This window comes from Corylus avellana, chromosome 2 (assembly GCF_965113065.1).
Source record: "Corylus avellana chromosome 2, dhCorAvel1.hap1.2, whole genome shotgun sequence".
NCBI lineage: Eukaryota > Viridiplantae > Streptophyta > Magnoliopsida > Fagales > Betulaceae > Corylus > Corylus avellana.
Genome location: NC_142491.1, coordinates 45,469,753 through 45,488,572, shown reverse-complemented (window position 1 = coordinate 45,488,572; position 18,820 = coordinate 45,469,753). Strand labels below are relative to the sequence as shown.

At 35.4% G+C, this 18,820-nt stretch overlaps 2 protein-coding genes across 5 annotated transcripts; both read left to right on the top strand.

Moving 5' to 3' along the window:
* The first annotated feature begins 2,759 nt into the window (after positions 1-2,759).
* On the top strand, positions 2,760-11,445 carry LOC132180823 (RNA-binding protein 2). 2 transcript variants are annotated; one of them, XM_059593801.2, is made up of 7 exons: positions 2,762-2,972; positions 6,915-7,036; positions 7,142-7,379; positions 7,489-7,550; positions 7,627-7,708; positions 9,114-9,234; positions 9,356-10,756. In XM_059593801.2, the coding sequence occupies exons 1-6, from the start codon at positions 2,879-2,881 to the stop codon at positions 9,215-9,217; spliced, it is 702 nt and encodes a 233-aa protein (XP_059449784.1). In that variant the 5' UTR covers positions 2,762-2,878; the 3' UTR covers positions 9,218-9,234; positions 9,356-10,756. The 2 variants fall into 2 exon arrangements, with proteins under 2 accessions (XP_059449777.2, XP_059449784.1); XM_059593794.2 differs by lacking the exons at positions 9,114-9,234; positions 9,356-10,756 and adding an exon at positions 10,787-11,445 and having other exon boundaries at positions 2,760-2,972.
* Positions 11,446-14,665: 3,220 nt separating this feature from the next.
* LOC132185018 (uncharacterized) lies at positions 14,666-18,660 on the top strand. Of its 3 annotated transcripts, none has more exons than XR_015911584.1 (5): positions 14,666-14,948; positions 15,038-15,119; positions 15,338-15,363; positions 17,495-17,574; positions 18,352-18,660. XR_015911584.1 is itself a non-coding variant. In XM_088513947.1 (3 exons), exons 1-3 carry the CDS (start codon positions 15,488-15,490, stop codon positions 18,583-18,585), a joined length of 357 nt encoding a protein of 118 aa, XP_088370073.1. In that variant the 5' UTR covers positions 15,450-15,487; the 3' UTR covers positions 18,586-18,660. The 3 variants fall into 3 exon arrangements, 1 of the variants encoding a protein (XP_088370073.1); XR_009440605.2 differs by having other exon boundaries at positions 15,331-15,363; XM_088513947.1 differs by lacking the exons at positions 14,666-14,948; positions 15,038-15,119; positions 15,338-15,363 and adding an exon at positions 15,450-15,530.
* Positions 18,661-18,820: the final 160 nt, after the last annotated feature.

Here is an 18,820-nt window from a genome sequence, read left to right as displayed (position 1 = left end):
AAGGGGCTGAACTATATATATATGGGTACTGGATCAGCCAAATAACAATGAAAGCCCCTTTAATTAAGAAATACAGTTCAGGCCCATGAAGACAAGGCCCATATAAAAATATTTGTACAAGCCCGTGAGAATATGATTGATGTCCAGTTGTTAGAAGGATAAAAGCCACGTGCTGAGTGAATGTGGCCGAGCATGAAACGCCACTAGCACACGGCTGCTACAACAGCCACAACCGACGATCCCACAACAGTCACGATCCATGAATCATGATCTTAGCATCATTCGCATTGGACTCCTCGGGAACGTGAGTGCCGACAATTTAGGGGATGATACATGACGGTTGAGCAGTGATATGCAGCATATTGGTGTGCATGAACAGTCATGCATGTTAGTGTTATAAATTTTTTTTTTTTAAACGGACGTGACTGTTTATGCACGCTCATGTGATGTATATCACTAGTTCATGACGGTTACCGTCTATACCTATAGAAGGTAAATTCCTACAAGGTATATGAGTAAATTACTCTCTAAGAAAACTCCACATTTCATATATGCAAAGACTCTTATAACTTGTTTGAAATTGCGTTTGAGGAGTCTAAAAGTGCTTTTAACACTCAAAAAGTCTGTTTAAAAAAAAAAATAGTTATTTGGTAAAAAAAAATTAAAATCTATTTTAAGGGTTCAAAAAGCCTAAAAATAACCAAAACGCACTTTTGGCAAAAACTTAAAAATGAAACTTTTGCTCAAAAACTCTTTTTGACTTAAAAGCTCTATTTCTCAAATTTAATCCCAGACATGCTCTTACTGACTTAGGTATCAGAGCTATCTCCGCTTCCACACCCGACAAACTCTTATTCTATCTTCTTCCTATTTTGCATTTATTGTCACTCTCAGATCACTTACATCACCCATCTCGAAAACTATTATAACAACTACCCTGTTGTGTATATACATATACATGTCTTCGTCATAATGGAAAGTTGTTATAACTATGTGAACATACCTAATTAAGATTAATCAAGTAAATATTTGGAGTAATTTCACTTTAAACTCATAAATTACTACGTAATTTGATAAGCATTTCTCAAACTTCAAAATTTTAAAACTTTGACCACTGAGCTTTCAATTGCAGTCAATTTGAAACCATCCGTTAAATTTACTCCTAAAAATACCAAAATATCCTTGTTTTTTCTTTAACTTTATTTTTTATTATTTTTTAATTTGGAATTAATGGTAAATTTGGAATTTTATAAAAAAAGTTGGGTATAAACGTCATTGTCTCACTTTTAAACGTTTAAAATCTGACGAACGGGTTCAAATTGATTGCAATTGAAATTTCAGTAATTCAAATTGAGAAGTTTTGAAATAAGAGAGCTTCTTAAATCGCTTGATAATTTAGGAGTTTAAAATGAAATTACCCCTAAATAGTTTGTTCCATGTTTTGTTTATTTCTTCTGTTTCATTTTCTATAACACCACGTGTAAATTGTGTAATGAACTACCTCAGCCACATAAACAAAATCTAGCAACTACACCAAAGGAGAATATGGTATGATGTTGATGATCTACACCTGCTTTAATTGAATAAAACTACGCTAGAACAGCAATTGTTGTTCCTTATTGCTTCAAATAAAATTATAATAGCCTATTGCCTTTTTCCTCGACAAGGCACCAAAGATAAAAATATTAAAAAAAAAAAAAAAAACCACACAGATCATATATGGACAAATTTTACGCTCGATCTATTTCATATATTTTTTATATCATATATTTTTAACATCTATTAAGGATTATATGTGAAAATACCAAGTTTTAATAATAAATATGAGTCTAATAAACTGAATTAAAGAAAATATTGTCCAAGACATACTTTTTTTTTTTTTTTTTTTTGTCGATGACACATTCTTTCAAGGCACGGTTGCTTTGTGTACACATTTTTGTCGAGCAAATCTCATAACTTGTGCAAAGTACCCGCTCTACATAAATCGAATAAGACTCCGATTTCAGCTGCGGATGTGACCCTAAATAATTGTTTACATCTAAGAAATTTTGAACCTTAGACTTGACCGGCGTGACTCCAAAAAAATTGCTTACAAATAAGGAGATTCGAACATTTAGACAACCCCAGTTTACGTGAGACATACTTATCGCATTTTTCATTTTTCCTATTTGCTATGTTCAAAATTTATTTTCCTTCCTCTAACAATTATAATAGAAAATTATTTTCTAAAAACACATGACACTAAAAATAACCTTATTTTGAAGCACCCGAAATTAAATATAAGAATTTTCTAACCCTCATGGATTTAAATTGACTCGATTAAAATGTTGCTATATAAATATTTATAGCCTTTGTTTGTCAAAGCTTTTATTTTATTTTATTTTATTATTTTTTTTTTTTTTTAAACAAAATATTGACACATAATTTAATACGAGTAATGCTATAGATCATCTTTTTATCCTCTAAAACTAATATGGTTTCTAAAATCATCATTAAATTTTTGATGAATCATACTTAAATTTTGATCAAATTGTGATTTTAAAAGTCAAATCAAATTTAAGAGAATAAAAAAAAAGTTCATAACATTACTCATTTAATACACGAAACTATGACGGTAGAACACTTTTTTTGAAAAATAAAAATACAAATACCAGTTTAATTTAAAAATAAAAGTTCGATTATTTGAAAAAGTTTACTTAATCGATATTTATTAAATAAAAAACAAAGGGAAAGTACAACCTTATAAAGAAGAAACAAAATCTGTAGGCTTGGTTGTCTTCTCTACGCTTTGCCGCTTCTCCCTTCTCTGATATTGTTCGTGAAAAACATTTCTTCATCTATTTCTCTCTCTTAGGGTTTCTCTTTCTCTCTCTAACACATGGCGGACGCTTATTGGAGGTACAGCGACTCACGGCAGCCTCCGTCGCAGTCGATCTCTCAGCTTGTCGGAAAACGCTCTCGCGCAGACTACGGTAAAACTAATTACCTCCGATTCACCTTTTCTTGCTCTTGTATTGCTGTGTTATGAAATTAGGGTTTCGGTAATTCCGGTTTACTCTGTTTGGTGGCCAAAAAAGCGGGAGAAAAGAAAATAAAAGACGATAAAACGGGGGATTTATGCGAACGTTTGATTTATGTAGAAAATAGGAGTTCTTAGCTGAAGAAAACCATTGGGGGTTGACAAAACTGGAAGTTTTTGATAAGAACATTTATAACTTTCATTTTCTTACATTTTTTGGGCTACTATGCAATTGGTGGAATGGGTTTCTTTTATTATTTTAGATATCGTCATTTAAAAAAAAATAAAAATTCATAGGTTTCTATGTGGTTCACTTTTTTCGAAGTTTCATTTTTGTTGTGCTGTCATGTCCGAGGTTATGCTCTTCTATGGTTGCGTAAAGAACAGTATGAGAGCATTGTTTTAATGGTGTGTATGATATTGGAGGATTAAGTACTAGTGCTAATTTCCGTTTATGGTAAGAAATATATCTTTTAAGGCGTAAATGAGTAATATGCTATGATTTCTTGCATTCTTATCTATATGGGGATAGATGAATCCTGTTAATATTGGAAATCCATCATTGGTCGAAGGACTGCCACTTTGTGTAAATTTTTGGGCTATGTATTGTCTAGTCTTGACTGCTAGATTATCTCTGTTGTCAATTATTTTCAAAGGATCAATATTGGGCTTTGTGTTATTTAGACTTAATGACAGCTCTGCACTGCTTACTTGCTTTTTTAATTGAATGAATTCCTTTGTCTACTTGGTTGAATTGTTATTGGATGAGAGTTAAAATTTTGGAGATGGTGATGGGATTGTTGTGGATAAGGGAAGTGGATATAGTTTTTTGCGAGGTTGATGATTTTGATTGATTATGAAGAAACAGATTGTTTAGGTCTTACCTTTTATTATTCCTTTACTCCTTTCTTTTGGCTAGCAAGAAGGAATAATAAAAGTTATTTGGAGTTATGTTGTTTTGTTGATTTGGAGTTGCTATAAACCAAGACTGCAAGAAGTTGTCAATACTTTTCTGTTCGTATTCTGGATCACATATTGTTTTGTGTATGTGTGTGTTTCCAAGTCATTGCATATGAAGTTAAAAGCAGTTTGACTGGTACCCAGAATAGTAAAATGGATGTTCTTGTCTATTACATGTTACTTGGAAAATAGTTTAGAATTCCATACCCTGTGTAGTTTTGTTGATAGGTTTTCTTCTGCAAATGCATTGCTTGCAATATTTCTCCAAAGAACATAGTTATTCTCCAAATAAACTAATCTCAAAGTGTCATAAGTATCCTCCAGTTTTGCCTTTTTGTAATATGAAAAAAATTCTCCAGTTTGTTCTTGTCCGAATAAACTGTGATAGAAAAGGAATGGAAGAAAAAAGGACTACTTACAAATGTAGTTGAACAAATACACTGCATACTTTTTGAACAAATGGAACCAGATGGAGAAACTGAAGAATTAAAGTATTAACAAGTGATTTGCCTTATGGAACTTGTATTTGGACTTGACTTTGTTTGGAATTATCTGCTTCAAGGGTATTTAATTCTTGATTGTGGGGATCATATCTAATGCCCTTTTCATGGAAGACATTTTAATCTGACTTGGAGCCTTCCAAGTTCCAACATAAAGTAGCTGGGGGAAGAATCATGCCTTCCCAATAATGATAAGAGAAAGAAAGTACAGAAGAGGAAACTAACTCAGTGAATGCATTGTCAAACTTACTTTCTAGGTACTCATGAGAGATTTTAACGTGTCTTTTTGTCTTGTAAAATTTTTGAAGTAGGTTATCGCACTGCGCCATACTGCCATTACCTGTACATTGTAAGTAATGTCAAGTCAGATCATAGATGTGCCTTATGAGCTGAAGGCCCCTTTTGTCCCATTTGTAATTTTATTACCTACCCACAGAATAAAAAATAAATAGAGAAAGGGATAGCAGGTGGCAGTCAATTTTTGGAAGGGATGGGTGGCCTTAGATATGCTCTTCTTATAAACTGCTTTATATGGGATGACATATGTAACAGACCCTGCCACTAGTCAATTCTTTCTTTTTCTCTTGGAAGTATGAAGACAGTAGGCATACATATTAAAAGGCCATAACTTCGTAATTTGAGATGCCTTATGTTTTTAAACAGTGTTGGGGATAAACTTGTCTAAGTCAAAGATTGTTCCCGTAGATGATATGGGGATGTGGAGGGTTTGGCTTGTATTCTTGGGTGTAGAGTGGCTTCGTTGCCGATGAAGTATTTGGGTCTTTCATTGGGTGATCACTATAAGGCTTCTATCATTTGGAGTGGCATTATTGAGAAGATGGAGCATATGTTGGCAAGTTGGAAGAGGCTTTATTTATCAAAGGGAGGTAGGTTAACTTTGATAAAAAGTACTCTTTCTAACTTATCAATGTATTATTTGTCCCTTTTCCCTATTCCGATAGAAGTGGCTAATTGACTAGAAAAACTTTAGAGGGGCTTTCTTTGTTTTGCAGAGGTATGCCACAAAGAGGGAGCCTTTGTGGAGAAAGGTGGTGGATATTAAATATGATAGTATGAGGGGAGGTTGGTGTTCTAAAGAGGTTGGTGTGGGAGTGTGGAAATGTATAAGGAGGGAATGTTGGGAGTTTTTTTTTTTTAATTTTATTTTTTAACACGTGAGGTATGAGGTAGGAGATGGATCTAAAGTGCTGTTTTGGCATGGTGTTTGGTGTGGGGAGTAGCCTTTGAAGTTCTTATTTTTCGAAATGATTCACTATTGCTTGTGGTAATGATGCGTGGGTGGCGGATCATATACAGTTCCAGAATAAAAACATTAATTGGAATATTATTTTTACTAGACTTATGCATGATTGGGAGGTGGAAGGGGTTTCTGGGTTCTTTAAGTTGCCTTATTCTCAAAGAGTAAGACATGGAGGCGAGGATACAATTTGTTGGATTCCTTCTATAAGGAAATCATTTGAAGTTAAGTCTTACTATCAGATGTTAGCTAATCCGGTAAGGTCTCCTTTTCCTTGGAAGAGTATTTGGAAAGTTAAGACTCTCTTGAGAGTGGCTTTCTTTGTGTGGATGACGGCTTTAGGGAAATCTTTGTTTTGGATAATTTACAAAAGAATGTTATTGTGGTGGAGTGGTGTTGTATATGTAAGAAATGTGGGGATTCTATTGATCATCTACTCCTTCATTGTGAGGTTGTAACATAATTGTGGAGTGCGCTTTTTTAGTTGTTTGGTGTTGCTTGGGTTATGCCTCGAAGGGTGAGCAAGTTGTTGAGAAATTGGAGGGGACAATTGGGAAACTGTAATGCTTTGAAAATATGGAGGTTGGCTCCTTTGTGTTTAATATGATATCTTTAAAGAGAGCAAAACACAAAGAGCTTTGAAGATCATGAGAATGGATTGTTAGAGATGAAGAAGATGATATTACAATCCCTTTATACATGGAGAGTGCATGGAATAGTTTGCTTGTTTCTTTTTTTTTTTTTTTTTGGAATTCTGTTCTTCTTTTTCTATTCTTTAGGGGTTTTCTTGTATACTTCTTGTGTACTAGGGTTGTGCTCCTCTATGCATTGGGTTCTTTCTTACTTTTTAAAACTTCATCTTCCCCTAATAATTTGGGTTTGTGCGTAATTGGTGATGCAAGTGGCCCTTAGCAATTTCCGTGACCTGATCATGAGTGATGCGGTAGTCTTTGGCAGTTGGGGCAATCACATTATATGAGAGATCAACAACTCTGTATTAGGTTATTCATAACGGTTACCAATTATTTTTTCTAGTACTAGACATATCTCTAGCAGATTGACTTCCCACACAAAGTAATGTGCCCTTCTTCTGCCTTTAGAATCATATGTCTTAACATATTGCTCCTTTCTTTTATCTTTTGTCTCATTTACTGAAAGTACATGCTTGATCTTGAAGATGTCCCTGGTGGTCATGAGCTGCCCAGTTATTATGCTCGTGATGATGACAGAGGAACACTTCGTGGAATTAGAGATACTGACTCCATTGGAGCATCTTATGATCGTTACCTACGCAGTGCGGTACTTATTTATTTCCAATGTTTTTGCATCTCAGATACTTTTTTTTTTTTTTCACTCTCAATTTAATTTTTTGTTAGGTTCTAATGTTATGATGCTATATTTCAGCAAGTTTCATCTTATGGTGGGGGACAGTCTGCTAGATCCATTGGTGGGGGAATATCGAGTCGTGCTGTTGATGATCCGCGTATTGTGGGTATTGGGAGCATGGATCCAGGTACAACTGTGAAGGACAGAACTATGGGATATGGAGGTGGAAGGTCTGAGGTTCCCCTTCCTCCTGATGCTTCCAGTACACTGTTTGTGGAGGGATTGCCTGCCAACTGTACACGACGAGAAGTGGCTCGTATCCTTCTTTAGGCTTCTATTTTCTCAAGCATTGCTTGCACTTTTCTTTTATCTTCATTGCTTGTAGTTTTACATTCCTCGTCTTGTTCCTTCACTTGCTGTCATAGATATCTTTCGCCCTTTTGTTGGCTACAAAGAAGTGAGACTCGTAAGCAAGGAATCGAGACATGTAAGTTTATATTTGTTATAAGTGCATTGTCAATATTTAGTACATTGATGGATTCACTGATGATCAATCTGTTCAGCCTGGGGGAGATCCACTGGTACTTTGTTTTGTTGATTTTGTAAGTCCAGCCCATGCTGCCACTGCCATGGATGCCTTGCAAGGTGAGCTTATCTTACCCCTTAATTTATAATAACTTTAGCATCATGCATCTTTGCCAATCCATTATGTTGCTTATCTCTGCTTTCCTTTTGTTGTGCTATTAGTGGAGTTATTAAACATTTTCCTTGATTTTTTTTTTCCGCTTTCCTATAAAGAGGGTTGGCTAGTTACACTACAAGGTATACCAAAACAAAAACCTGTGTGACATTTCTGATTTACGTGTGTGTGTGTCCAAGTGTTGGAGGGGTTGAGTTGTTGATGTCTGAACTTATGATTTGGCATGGTGTTAAAAGATATCTATTGAAGGGGGCTGGCACTAAGAGTTCGTCGCTACTGGGAAGTGAAATAGCAACTCTGTTAATTAAATCTTTGAATTATTGAATGATAAAAAATGGTGAAATGCTAATTTACAAAATCAAGCATTATTTTGTTGTTATGCGAGGAAAATGAATGTTTTCTATAGTGACAGTTGCATACATATTTCATGGGAAAAAACGTAAAGCGGATTTTCGCAACCTGAAAGCCTAAGCTTCCAAAGGTTTGCCAATTTTTTTTAAATTTCTCGAAAGCGCAGCAAAGCTTAGTTTGGTGGCTTATATATCTCAAATGAAGGTGAGAAACTTACTTTGGAGGGCTTGGAAGTTCTTTTCCTCTATGATAATCATATGATATTCGAACCGACCCTTATAGGCATTTGCCAAGGTCACCTTTACTGCTGGTGCCTATGTGTTTTATACTGCAGGTTTGCTCTTGTCTGTATCAGGTTTGTACTTAATAATTATGAGTGGCAAAACTTTGCGTTTTCTTGGGTTCAACTCTCCAGGCCAACAATTTAAAAAAAGAAAATTAAAACATTGGACCTGGTTGATTTAATTTACTTTATGGATTTTCTGCTCAACTGGCCAAATAGGCTACCTAGACCAGTTAAGGAGGCTGATCTAGTCACATGGCTGACCAACCATGCTAAGTAGTTCAGATGATGGTTCCATAAAGAGCTCGTGTTTTGGCTCACCTTTTCCTAATCCACTCTAGACCAATGGAAACCTCTGACTAACTAAAGTAGAAATAATTGAGGCAAAATATCCCTCCAGTTTCACTGTATCCGTAAGCCAGAGACTGGAATCTTGATGACTGAGCTTTACCTTGGGAAGGTGGCAGACTTTCTTTCTATGTCCTTATGGGGTGCTCTTTTAACCGTCAGGATATGAGTGGTCGATCTGCATCTGGTTTTTGGGTGTTATGGAAAGTGATTGACTGTTTGCCAGGTTTTTTTTTTCGAGTTTGCTATGTGTTTAAGTTGAGCTAATGTTGCACGCGTCTTATATCATCTGTCTGCTGATGCCCCAATTAACCGTTCAAAACGTGGCTAGATGTTCAGCGTGAAATAGTAAAAGCTCGATTTTGCAGGTTATAAATTTGATGAGCATGACCGTGACTCGGTCAATCTAAGGTTGCAATTTGCTCGCTATCCTGGTGCGAGGTCAGGTGGCGGGCATCGTGGCAAGCGTTGAATTATGCGGGTTTGCAGGTGATTAACGCTATATTCCACCCGTTCGACTGTTTATGTTCATGACGTTAGGTGCTGACTAAGAAAACTTCATTATAAAACGATGAATCGCGCTAAATCATGGAACGCCACTTCTCTGTAGGATTCGCTCAAATTGGAGAGGTTATGATAATGAGGGGCGATACGACAGACTTGCGGTTTCGTGAATTACAGGCACTTTCGTTAGGAACAACTTGAACTCTGTGGATTTCATTAATTCGGGCACGATTGCTAGAGATTGGAGCGTGCTTTTCTTTTCGAGTACTGTGAATTATTTCTGCCTTTAGTCACTTCGGTTTGTTTCGCTCTGCATTTGACTATATTTATCCTTGGAGATGGTGTAAACTTATGCTTTTCCTACCTTTCGGCTTATTCTGTTTTCAAGATATATCTCTAGTGTAGTGAGAGTCGAAGTAGGTAGGATAAAGTTGACATATGTGGTGTATTATTCAGTTCAAAATTTTCCTCGAATAATTTCTTGGATCTCTATCGTAAAACCCTTTTTTATTGAAAAAGGAAGAAAACTGGTGTAGCATTCAGCCTATGCGTTGCATACTCTAGATCTTTGGTTTCTCAAGTTTTCACAGGCACTGAAGAAATATCTTTTTAGCCTGATCATTAATTGGATTGTTTTGGGGTCTTAGCAGCGAAACGCTATAATGCCTTCTTGTGGGTTGATTTTTTGAGCATTCTGGCTGTCTCTTTATTTTCGATAGGAGATGCTAGGAAGCCTGCTTTTGCTATGAGCCAAAAGCTAAAGCCACCTACCTCTCATGTTTATAATGTGAAAGTGCCAAAGCCTGCCGGCTATTGTTGCCTGAACTGTTGCCATTGTACCAGTAATGTTATGCCATGATAAATTGATGTCACGTACTAGGCCTGTAGTCTGTAGGTTGTTTTCATCTTCCTAGCGTGGGGGATGATTTTCCTTAGATATTTTCCTTGCGACGGTGTCTCTGGATTCCCAGATTGCATAATGCATTCATAGGGTGGAAATTTCCCCACAAAGAGCTGTTCTCTTAAGTCGAGATTTGGGCAGACCTTATTGCCTTTTGTTGAGCTATTGATACCTGGTGTATTGCATATGTTTCTAGATTCATGGAGATATACAACAACATATATGTTATCATACGCTTGCATATATACACAACATTTTAGTCTCCAACAATTATTCCATTAATTACATATCCGATTGACCAATGGATGAATATGCAAGCATATGTTTAATACTTGTTGAAGTAAATAGCAATGAAGATGATGCCATTCGATTGTTGAGGACTACTCTTGACCCTTTTAAGCACCAACTGTTGGCCTCTTGAGGACTGCATGCTGTATTGCCCATATTATTGCTTCCAGTGCTTTGAATTAATTAATCATGCAGCTACTTGGATAGGGATAATTTTTCTTGTGCATTTGTAACCATCCTTTTAGTAGAAGGAACTTCCTAGGGCTGGCCTGCTTATAATGAAATATGTGGAGTTTTGAGCTTCACATTTGTTTTTTGGATCATAAAATTTATTAGAAAGTGCTGTAGTTCTTGGCCAGGGCTCCGTTTTACACTACGAGCATGCTGTAGAAAAGTGGATTAGCATGGCATCTATCGGCGGATATGAGCATGGTTCCTTTATTTTTTGGGTCTTCAAACGGCTAGAAATATGGCATATTCTTTTTCTTTTCCGAGCAAGATAACCATGACAGAAAAAGAAAAAAGAGCCATAAAATAGGAGGTGGTGGGAAGACGCGTTATTTGATGGAAGAGCTGGATCTGGAAACCACCATAGGGGGGTGGCATGGGCCGTTTGTGGGCCTTACGCACCAGTGGAGAGGCTAGATGGCGAGTGGGTTGGGGGCGTGGAGGCTAGTGGAGGGTTGTGTGCGCAGCTGAAAAAAAAAAATTGAAAGACAAAAAAGGAGGAAATTTTGAGGAGGGGGTTGATGAGAGGCCGACTTGTGGTGGGTCAAGGGGAGGGGAGTGTGCATGGTGCTGGTAAATGGGCCGCAGTAGATGTAGCTTCTCAGCTTTCACAAAAGAAGAGGAGGTAAAGATAAAAAGGATCTGGAATGGTTGTTTAGAAGCAGGCCACAACATGCACGGCAACATACGAAATATTACATTTTCAGATGGCAAAATTCATGTACCAACACTTTGCAACTCTTTTAAGCCCTAAACAATGTCATTGGGATCTTTAATTAGCTCTTGTTGCTGGCAAAATCTTGACTTTTTGACTTGGAATTTGAGCTACTCCCATCACTTCAAACGAATATACAATAGAGTGCACAAAAATAGATAAAGAGGGCACAAAGACCAAAGTGCGTTACACCATTAATTTGAAGTGCTTGAAGTTTGTCTTTCTCAATAACTCTGCTTTCCTCGTAATCACACATGTTTTGTCTTCTCATTTGGTTTATGCTCAAAGTTTTTTGGGTACTTTAAATAACACCTAAGACTTTTTTTCAGTTTTGATTTTTTTATTTATAATGAGAATGATATAATAGTCAAAGAGTTGGTTCGCAGCAACCCAAGACCTTTTTATCGGTTTTGATTTTTTATTTATAATGGGAATGATATAATAGTCCTTTCATGTTATTTTTGTTATTTATTTGAGAAAAAAAAATGGTCAGAATCACTCAACTTATTTTACAAATATTTTCAATCTCAAGATAACAAAAAAATTAGGTTGTTCGAATTTCTTAAAAGATGCTAAAGGTCCGTTTGGGATTACGATTTCAGTAAGTGTGATTTTAAGAATTGCGTTTTAAAAATTACGTTTTTGAAATTGCTATTTTTTATAATCGCAAAGGTGTTTAGTAAAACATGTTAAAAAGTTTTTTTTTTTAAAAAAAATTTTATTATCAAATATTTGTTAGGCGAAATCGTGATTTTAATTTAAATTGGTGCCTTTTTCAAATAAGCATTTCTTAGCCTACTTATAGAAATTGTAGATTTTTTATTTTTTAATTTTTTAATTTTAAATTAAATGTAAATTATTTTTATAAAATTGCAATTTTAAACGCATCTTAAAAGAGGGAAGTTGTCCTCAGTGTTGCTTTAAGCAGATATGCTCGAAGTAGGTCCTACAACTTGCTATTATAGATTGCATCAATACTTGGAATACTCCACTCACAAACTATTGTAAAATACTTTTAAGCTTACACTTATTTTTCATTCTCATTTATCCACACCCTGACGAGGGAATGAGGTTGCACTGCCACATCATATTTTTATTATTTTCATTAAAAACAAAAACGAAAAAATTTGAAACCTACGTCAAAAGGGACTTAAACAGCATTTTATTTCTTGCTTGGGAATGATTACTTTTACTGTACTAAAATAGTAGGATTTGGTGATGTGAAAGCATTAAGCTTAAGCACCTTTCAGTAGCTCACACTCACATCGCATCTCCATAGATGTTCCTCGTGTGGGTTTGGATAAGGTCCTGCAATAAGTGGAAACCACACCAGGATGTCTTGGAGTATTCACATCAAATTCCTAGCAATTTGAACAAAAAAAAATTATGCAAATTTTTCTAACTGATACAGTGTAAAGAGATGTGAATTCTTTTTCGAGTCTCAAGACATAACTTTTCTCCGGTTCTTTTCTCATTCTCCCAATTAGTGGCCGGATTAGGGTGTGTTGGTCCGGCCAGATCTCTAATGTGTGAAAAAAATATCACATAAGCCAAAAAAAGATTATGCAAATATTTCTATTTGAAACAGTGTAAAGACATGTGATTCAATTTTTCTCATTCTCCCGACCACTATTAAATGTGGAGTTTATGTAAATTTCGTATATGAGCCCACAAATTTATTGATGAATGACAAAATTGAAGAAAATGGGACAAAGACAAAGACAAAGAAAGGAAAGGAATACTTCTGCTTTTTTATTCCATATCCTCCTCGTAGCCTCTACTTATCTTCTCCTATTGATTGAAGACAAACATTGCCACTCACACTCACTTGGGGCCTTCCTATCTGCCCATATTTATTATAATAAGAGTTACAACACAGATTAAGGTCAGATTTTCCTCGCAGTCTCTACTTATCTTCTCCTTTTGATTGAAAACTTTGAAGTCAAACATTGCCACTCACACTCACTTGGGGCCTTCCTGTCTGCCCATATTTATTATAATAAGAGTTACAACACGGATTAAGGTCAGATTTTCCTCGCAGTCTCTACTTATCTTCTCCTTTTGATTGAAGACTTTGAAGTCAAACATTGCCACTCACACTCACTTGGGGCCTTCCTGTCTGCCCATATTTATTATAATAAGAGTTACAATACGGATTAAGGTCAGATTTTTCTCGCAGTCTCTACTTATCTTCTCATTTTAATTGAAGACTTTAAAGTCAAACATTGCCACTTACACTTACTTGTGGCCTTCATTAGATTTTTAAGGTCAGATTTTTTAAGGTCAGATTTTTTAAAATATAAAATTCTCGAATTTTAAAATTTAATCCTTCATTAGATTTAATGGTTTAAATAAATATAAAGATTTATGTTATCGAGAAATAAGTAATTTTAATTTTTAATATGTCAAATTTATCTGTCTCGATAAATATAGGATCCAGATCCTATATTTAATTAAAAAAATTTGAGAGGATCGGGGATGCGATGGTACATGAACCAATTCGTCAATGGATTGCATTTAAGGAAACGCCAACTGTGATTTGTAAAGACCCACAAAAAATAATTATAACGAGTTGAGAAACGAATCAAAAAATCCCATGACTAGTCTGTTTGCCTTCAATGCAAAAAACCCTTTACAGATTTCGTTTGGGTTTAGAATTGATGGCACCTTAGCTGTCTATTTCGCTTTTCTCGCTTTCTTTTAGATTTGCTTGGGTTGGTTTAAGAGTGCGTTTTTTTAAAAAAATAATTTATCTTTTTAAATTAAATTGTAATTTTGGTGTTTAGGATTATGATTTTAAAAACGTAAATTTTAAAATCATGAAAAAATTCATGATTTCTATAAGCTGATTAGAGAGTGTTTATTTGAAAAAGTGCGAATTTAAACCAAAATCACGCTTAAAACAATATTTGGCGTAATATTTACCTATTTGATCATGAAACCGCAATTATATATTAATGTTATCCAAATACTCAATTGATAAAAAAAGTACTTCTTAATCTGTTTTACCAAACGCCTATGCAGTTTTAAAAAGTAACAATTTAAAAATATAATTTTTAAAAACGCAATTATTAAAATCCCACGCAATCTCAAATATGCCCTTTAACTTCGACTGCACAAACATATAGGGAGTATCCTGGAAGAGTAATGATATAGGTTACGCGGCGTGCGTGAACAGTAACGCACGCCGCTGACGTGGCATGTGCCACGTCGTAACCCATATTTTAAAAAAAAAAAAAAATCAAAACAGAGAAAAGAACGTTCGTCCAGACATTTCCCCCCACCCAAAAAATTTCCCCCCAAACCCATTTTCCCTCCACCCCATTCTCCCTCCACCCAAATTCTCTCTCCACCGGCGCCGGCGCCGGCTCCGTGATCCCACTGAAACCGGCGCCGTGATCTCCTCTCCCCCACCGTCGACCGACCCCTTTCCTTTCTCCATTTTTCCTCTCCAACCCCTTTTCTCTACCGTGCGTCCTCTCCTCTCTCCACCGTCACCGCCGCCGACAACCACCTCCACTGCCCTCCATCAGCTCCGGCCGGAACCCATTTAAATTTCTTTGTTGGGTACGTTTTGGAGGAAGGGAGCTTTTATCCATTTGATGACTGAAGTTCACGACTGTTTTCTGACCAATAAAATGTTATTTGTGCTGCAGGAATAAGGGGATATTTTTTGTACCCATTGATTTAAAGAGGCTTCTGTCCGATCAAGGTCCTTTCGACGTTGCTTTGCATAAGGTTAGTGATGATTTCTTTTGGAACTCCGCTTGTTGTTTAACTTTGTGAAGTTTCTTTGATTGTTGAGCTTTTCTTGTAGTTTTGTTGGTTGTCTATGGTGTTTTGACTATAAGCTGGTGACCAGTCTATTGCTTTGCCTTTTTTCTTTTAATGTGGATAATACTTATTTAGTGCTCAAGTAAATGTCTCACAAGCCTTATGTTCCTTCTAGTTGTCAGGAATGGACTGGTGCGAGGTTATTGAGGTTCGTCCATCTATACCCATCGATACTGATATTTTAAATTATTTTAAATTGGGGCATCGTATCAGGAATTGAACCTGTGATACTGCAGTTTCTTGATATACAGCTTTTGGTATGATGTAAATAGATGCGGCTGTTCATGCTGGAGATTATCAACTCGAGGGTGACTGGTTGAAAACCAGATCTTTTGACCCTTAAAGCTTATTTTTGTCTGCTATAAATTGCAGAATTCTCTCTTCTCTTCATGAATCATGATCATATAGTTGAGTCAGTGCCCATGGATCCAAGAGGATTTTACTTTTTAGTGGTCAATCTAGATAAATTATTAAGGCATTGGTTAGCTTGGTTGCAAAGCTTTTCTTACATTTCTGAAGTTAATAAGGTTATTCTTGACTTATCTGGACTTAGATGTTTTGTAAACGTAATTTTTTTGGTCATAATATTCGTTTTTCCGGTCAATTAAATGTGCAATTTGAATATTTTGACTTAGTAAGCAAGATAGCTAACTCAATCCTCGAAGTTCCTATACGCAATAATTACAATTTCACAAAGTAAAAATTGAGTAAACATGGCTCAGCGGCTGCTGAAATGTGTCGTTCATTAAATTGACATGTCTACTAAAGGATATCTTGACACTCTTTCTATTTCCTTGCTTTACCTTAATAGTCTAATGGAATTATATGATATTTAATAGTAGGCTTACATGCATAACATGTACTTGTCTTGGCTTTAGTATTACAGAGAATAATGTTAGAATTTCATGCTTGATTTTATGCGTATGCATCTTTATGTATTCACGTTTCTTGGTGATTGAGTTGTTGAAGATAGATTTGATTTTATTACGTATCTATTTTTTTAAAAGAACAAAAAAAAAAAAAAAAAAAAAAGCCACAAGCTGTTTCGGGTTTGCCTTATCCTTTTCAAGCAGTGCGTTTCATTATTCAATCCAAGGAGAAGTTATCTGCAATTGGTCAATAGTATAATCAAGTCACTCGTGGTATAACTATCTCATATGCCCCCGTCTGTCCTTTTTCCAAAGATTCTGGCATTCTATCTAGAGGAACTTTCTGAGGTCTGAGGTTTATGATCTTATAGGATGGTCCATTGTGATAACCTTCTGTCTGATCTGCTGTCTGGATTGAGTTTAGGGGAACCTCTTAACCTAGAAGGGTTTTCTTTCTATTCGTAAGAAAATGCTTTTCTTTTTCTTCTCTGTTTTGAAAAGAAAAAAAAATGATAATGTGGACTTTCTATTGGTGTGATTTGGTATTGCCTTGGCTCTTGCTGTATCAGTCAATTTCTAGATTTGAATATAGTTGAATAGGTGAACCGTGTGGAAGATTTTCTACCCATATGGCGATCACCCTTGCTTGATAAAATTAGCCATACTGTTACTGGAATTATTATAAATGGTCTGTTCATAAAAATAAATGTGGTTGACAGTTTAGTTTTGCTAGACACCCTTGACAACTCAAATCAGACACAACCTCATCTTAGAAGCTGTAGGTTTGTGACGCTGTACTTAGTTCCAATGCTGATTCTCTGCATTTGGTTTCTTTATGTTGTTCAAGTGTGTTATGTTTTTTGGTAAGCCAAATGCAAAAACTCATGTAGACACAAGTTGGGATTATTTATGTGCTTACTGTCGTACTTGTATAGAAGAGGACAAGCCGTTTGATTCTTACACATGCAAGATAAAGTTACTACTTTACCAAATTACCATTTTCTGTATTCATTTCCATATGGACAATTTGTATCATTTCAAAAAAGAACGGTAATAGGGGAAATCTGTATAATGGTGCATACTATTTTTAGAAAAAAAATGAACTCATTTGGGGATATCTCAAAAGAGTACGAAGGACTTGCAAAATAGGTTGGAGAGGGTAAAGCATTATTGTGGATTGTACTGAAACAAGAACTAAAAAATTGTAATGTTAATTATTTTCGAGATTTCTTGCTATGGTTATCATAGAAGTTGAAAATTAATAAAAAATATTTATATTCCAACTATCCTTTTAGTGAAGGTTAAAAACACAGGAATCTTGCATTGCATTGCCTTGCAGTATCTTGATTATTGTTTGAAGAGTCGTAATTATTCTAATTTGGGCTAATCTGTGCTTACAATGTGTTTTAGATATTACGTGGTTGCTAGGGAAATCATTGGCTTCTCCTCTCTTGACCTTTGGTTCTGCAACACCCTTCTGCTTTTCCGCTGTGAGTACCAAACTACCAATTCATGCATACCTCTTTTGAATAGGTGAAGCTGAAATGAATTCAACTATGGCCTCTTTAGCCTATATAAGAAGCTGATCCTACTTCAAAATGTAATCAATTTAGTAGATTGGAATCATTGCCATGTGTCATATATGTGCATGAGGAACAAAAGCTTTGAATCATATGTAATTTGGTTTAGGCGTTGAGTCACCTATGCCAAAATGTGCATGGCTTTAAGCTTTGGTTAGTCTTGGCTGCTTTCAACCATATATAATTTGGTATAGGCATTTAGTCATATGCAACCTTTATTTTAATGATTCATGAAAAGTCTGCAGCTTTAAGAACTGAAAATCAAGGAGAAAACAATTGTTGTGAGTTAATGCTTTTTGTGCAAGCATGATGGAGAGCTAGTTGGTCATCTGCTTTGCATTATTTGGTAGCCTGGCAGAGGTGGTCTGTGATGTGCTGGTTTATCACCAAATCTGGAACTTCTAGTTTGTGCTTGATACTTTGATGTGCTGGTTTATTCAGAGTGGTTTTACTTTTGAAGAGTTGTTCTAAAGAAATTTTTTTCGTCGTTAAAAAAAAAATATATATGCATCTAGTTTATTTTCTACTTATTTTGATTGTGGTGATTTTATCTTTATTAATTATATGGCTTAATAATTGGTTTGGTAGTCTTGATTGTTAAACTTGGGGTCAGAATCATATTTTTCAATTTGATTATATTTCTTGCTTATGAAATCTTAAAATTTGATTAGCAATTTCTCATTACAGGCTGACCTTGCCACTGCTAAGCCAAATATCGTGCTGTTCAATGTTAACTTCTCTAATGGTCTTCCACAAGATGTGCTCAGAGGAGCTAGGTCCACCAATTTCTCTCCTAAGAAATGGGCAATACATGCACTCGATGTTGGGTTCGGTTTTAGCTGTCTACTAGTTTATATGCTTTTCTCTGTGTACAAAAGAGATCATCTTACTATATTGAAGCTAATGTTGAAGTTGACTTGATTTTTAAGTCCAAATGTATTCAATGAGAATATGTCAGTATTAGCTCATTTGATCTAAAGATTCTTTCTTTTTTCAGTCTGTATCAGTTCAAAGTTCTTGGAAAATTGAATGTTCAACTATTAGGGTATTTTATTTTATGACTACATTCCATTTCTTTATTTATGTACTATAACACCATGGTTATTTTATTCAACATTCTTTTATTTCTAACAAAAGTTATTACTTTTTCCTTATA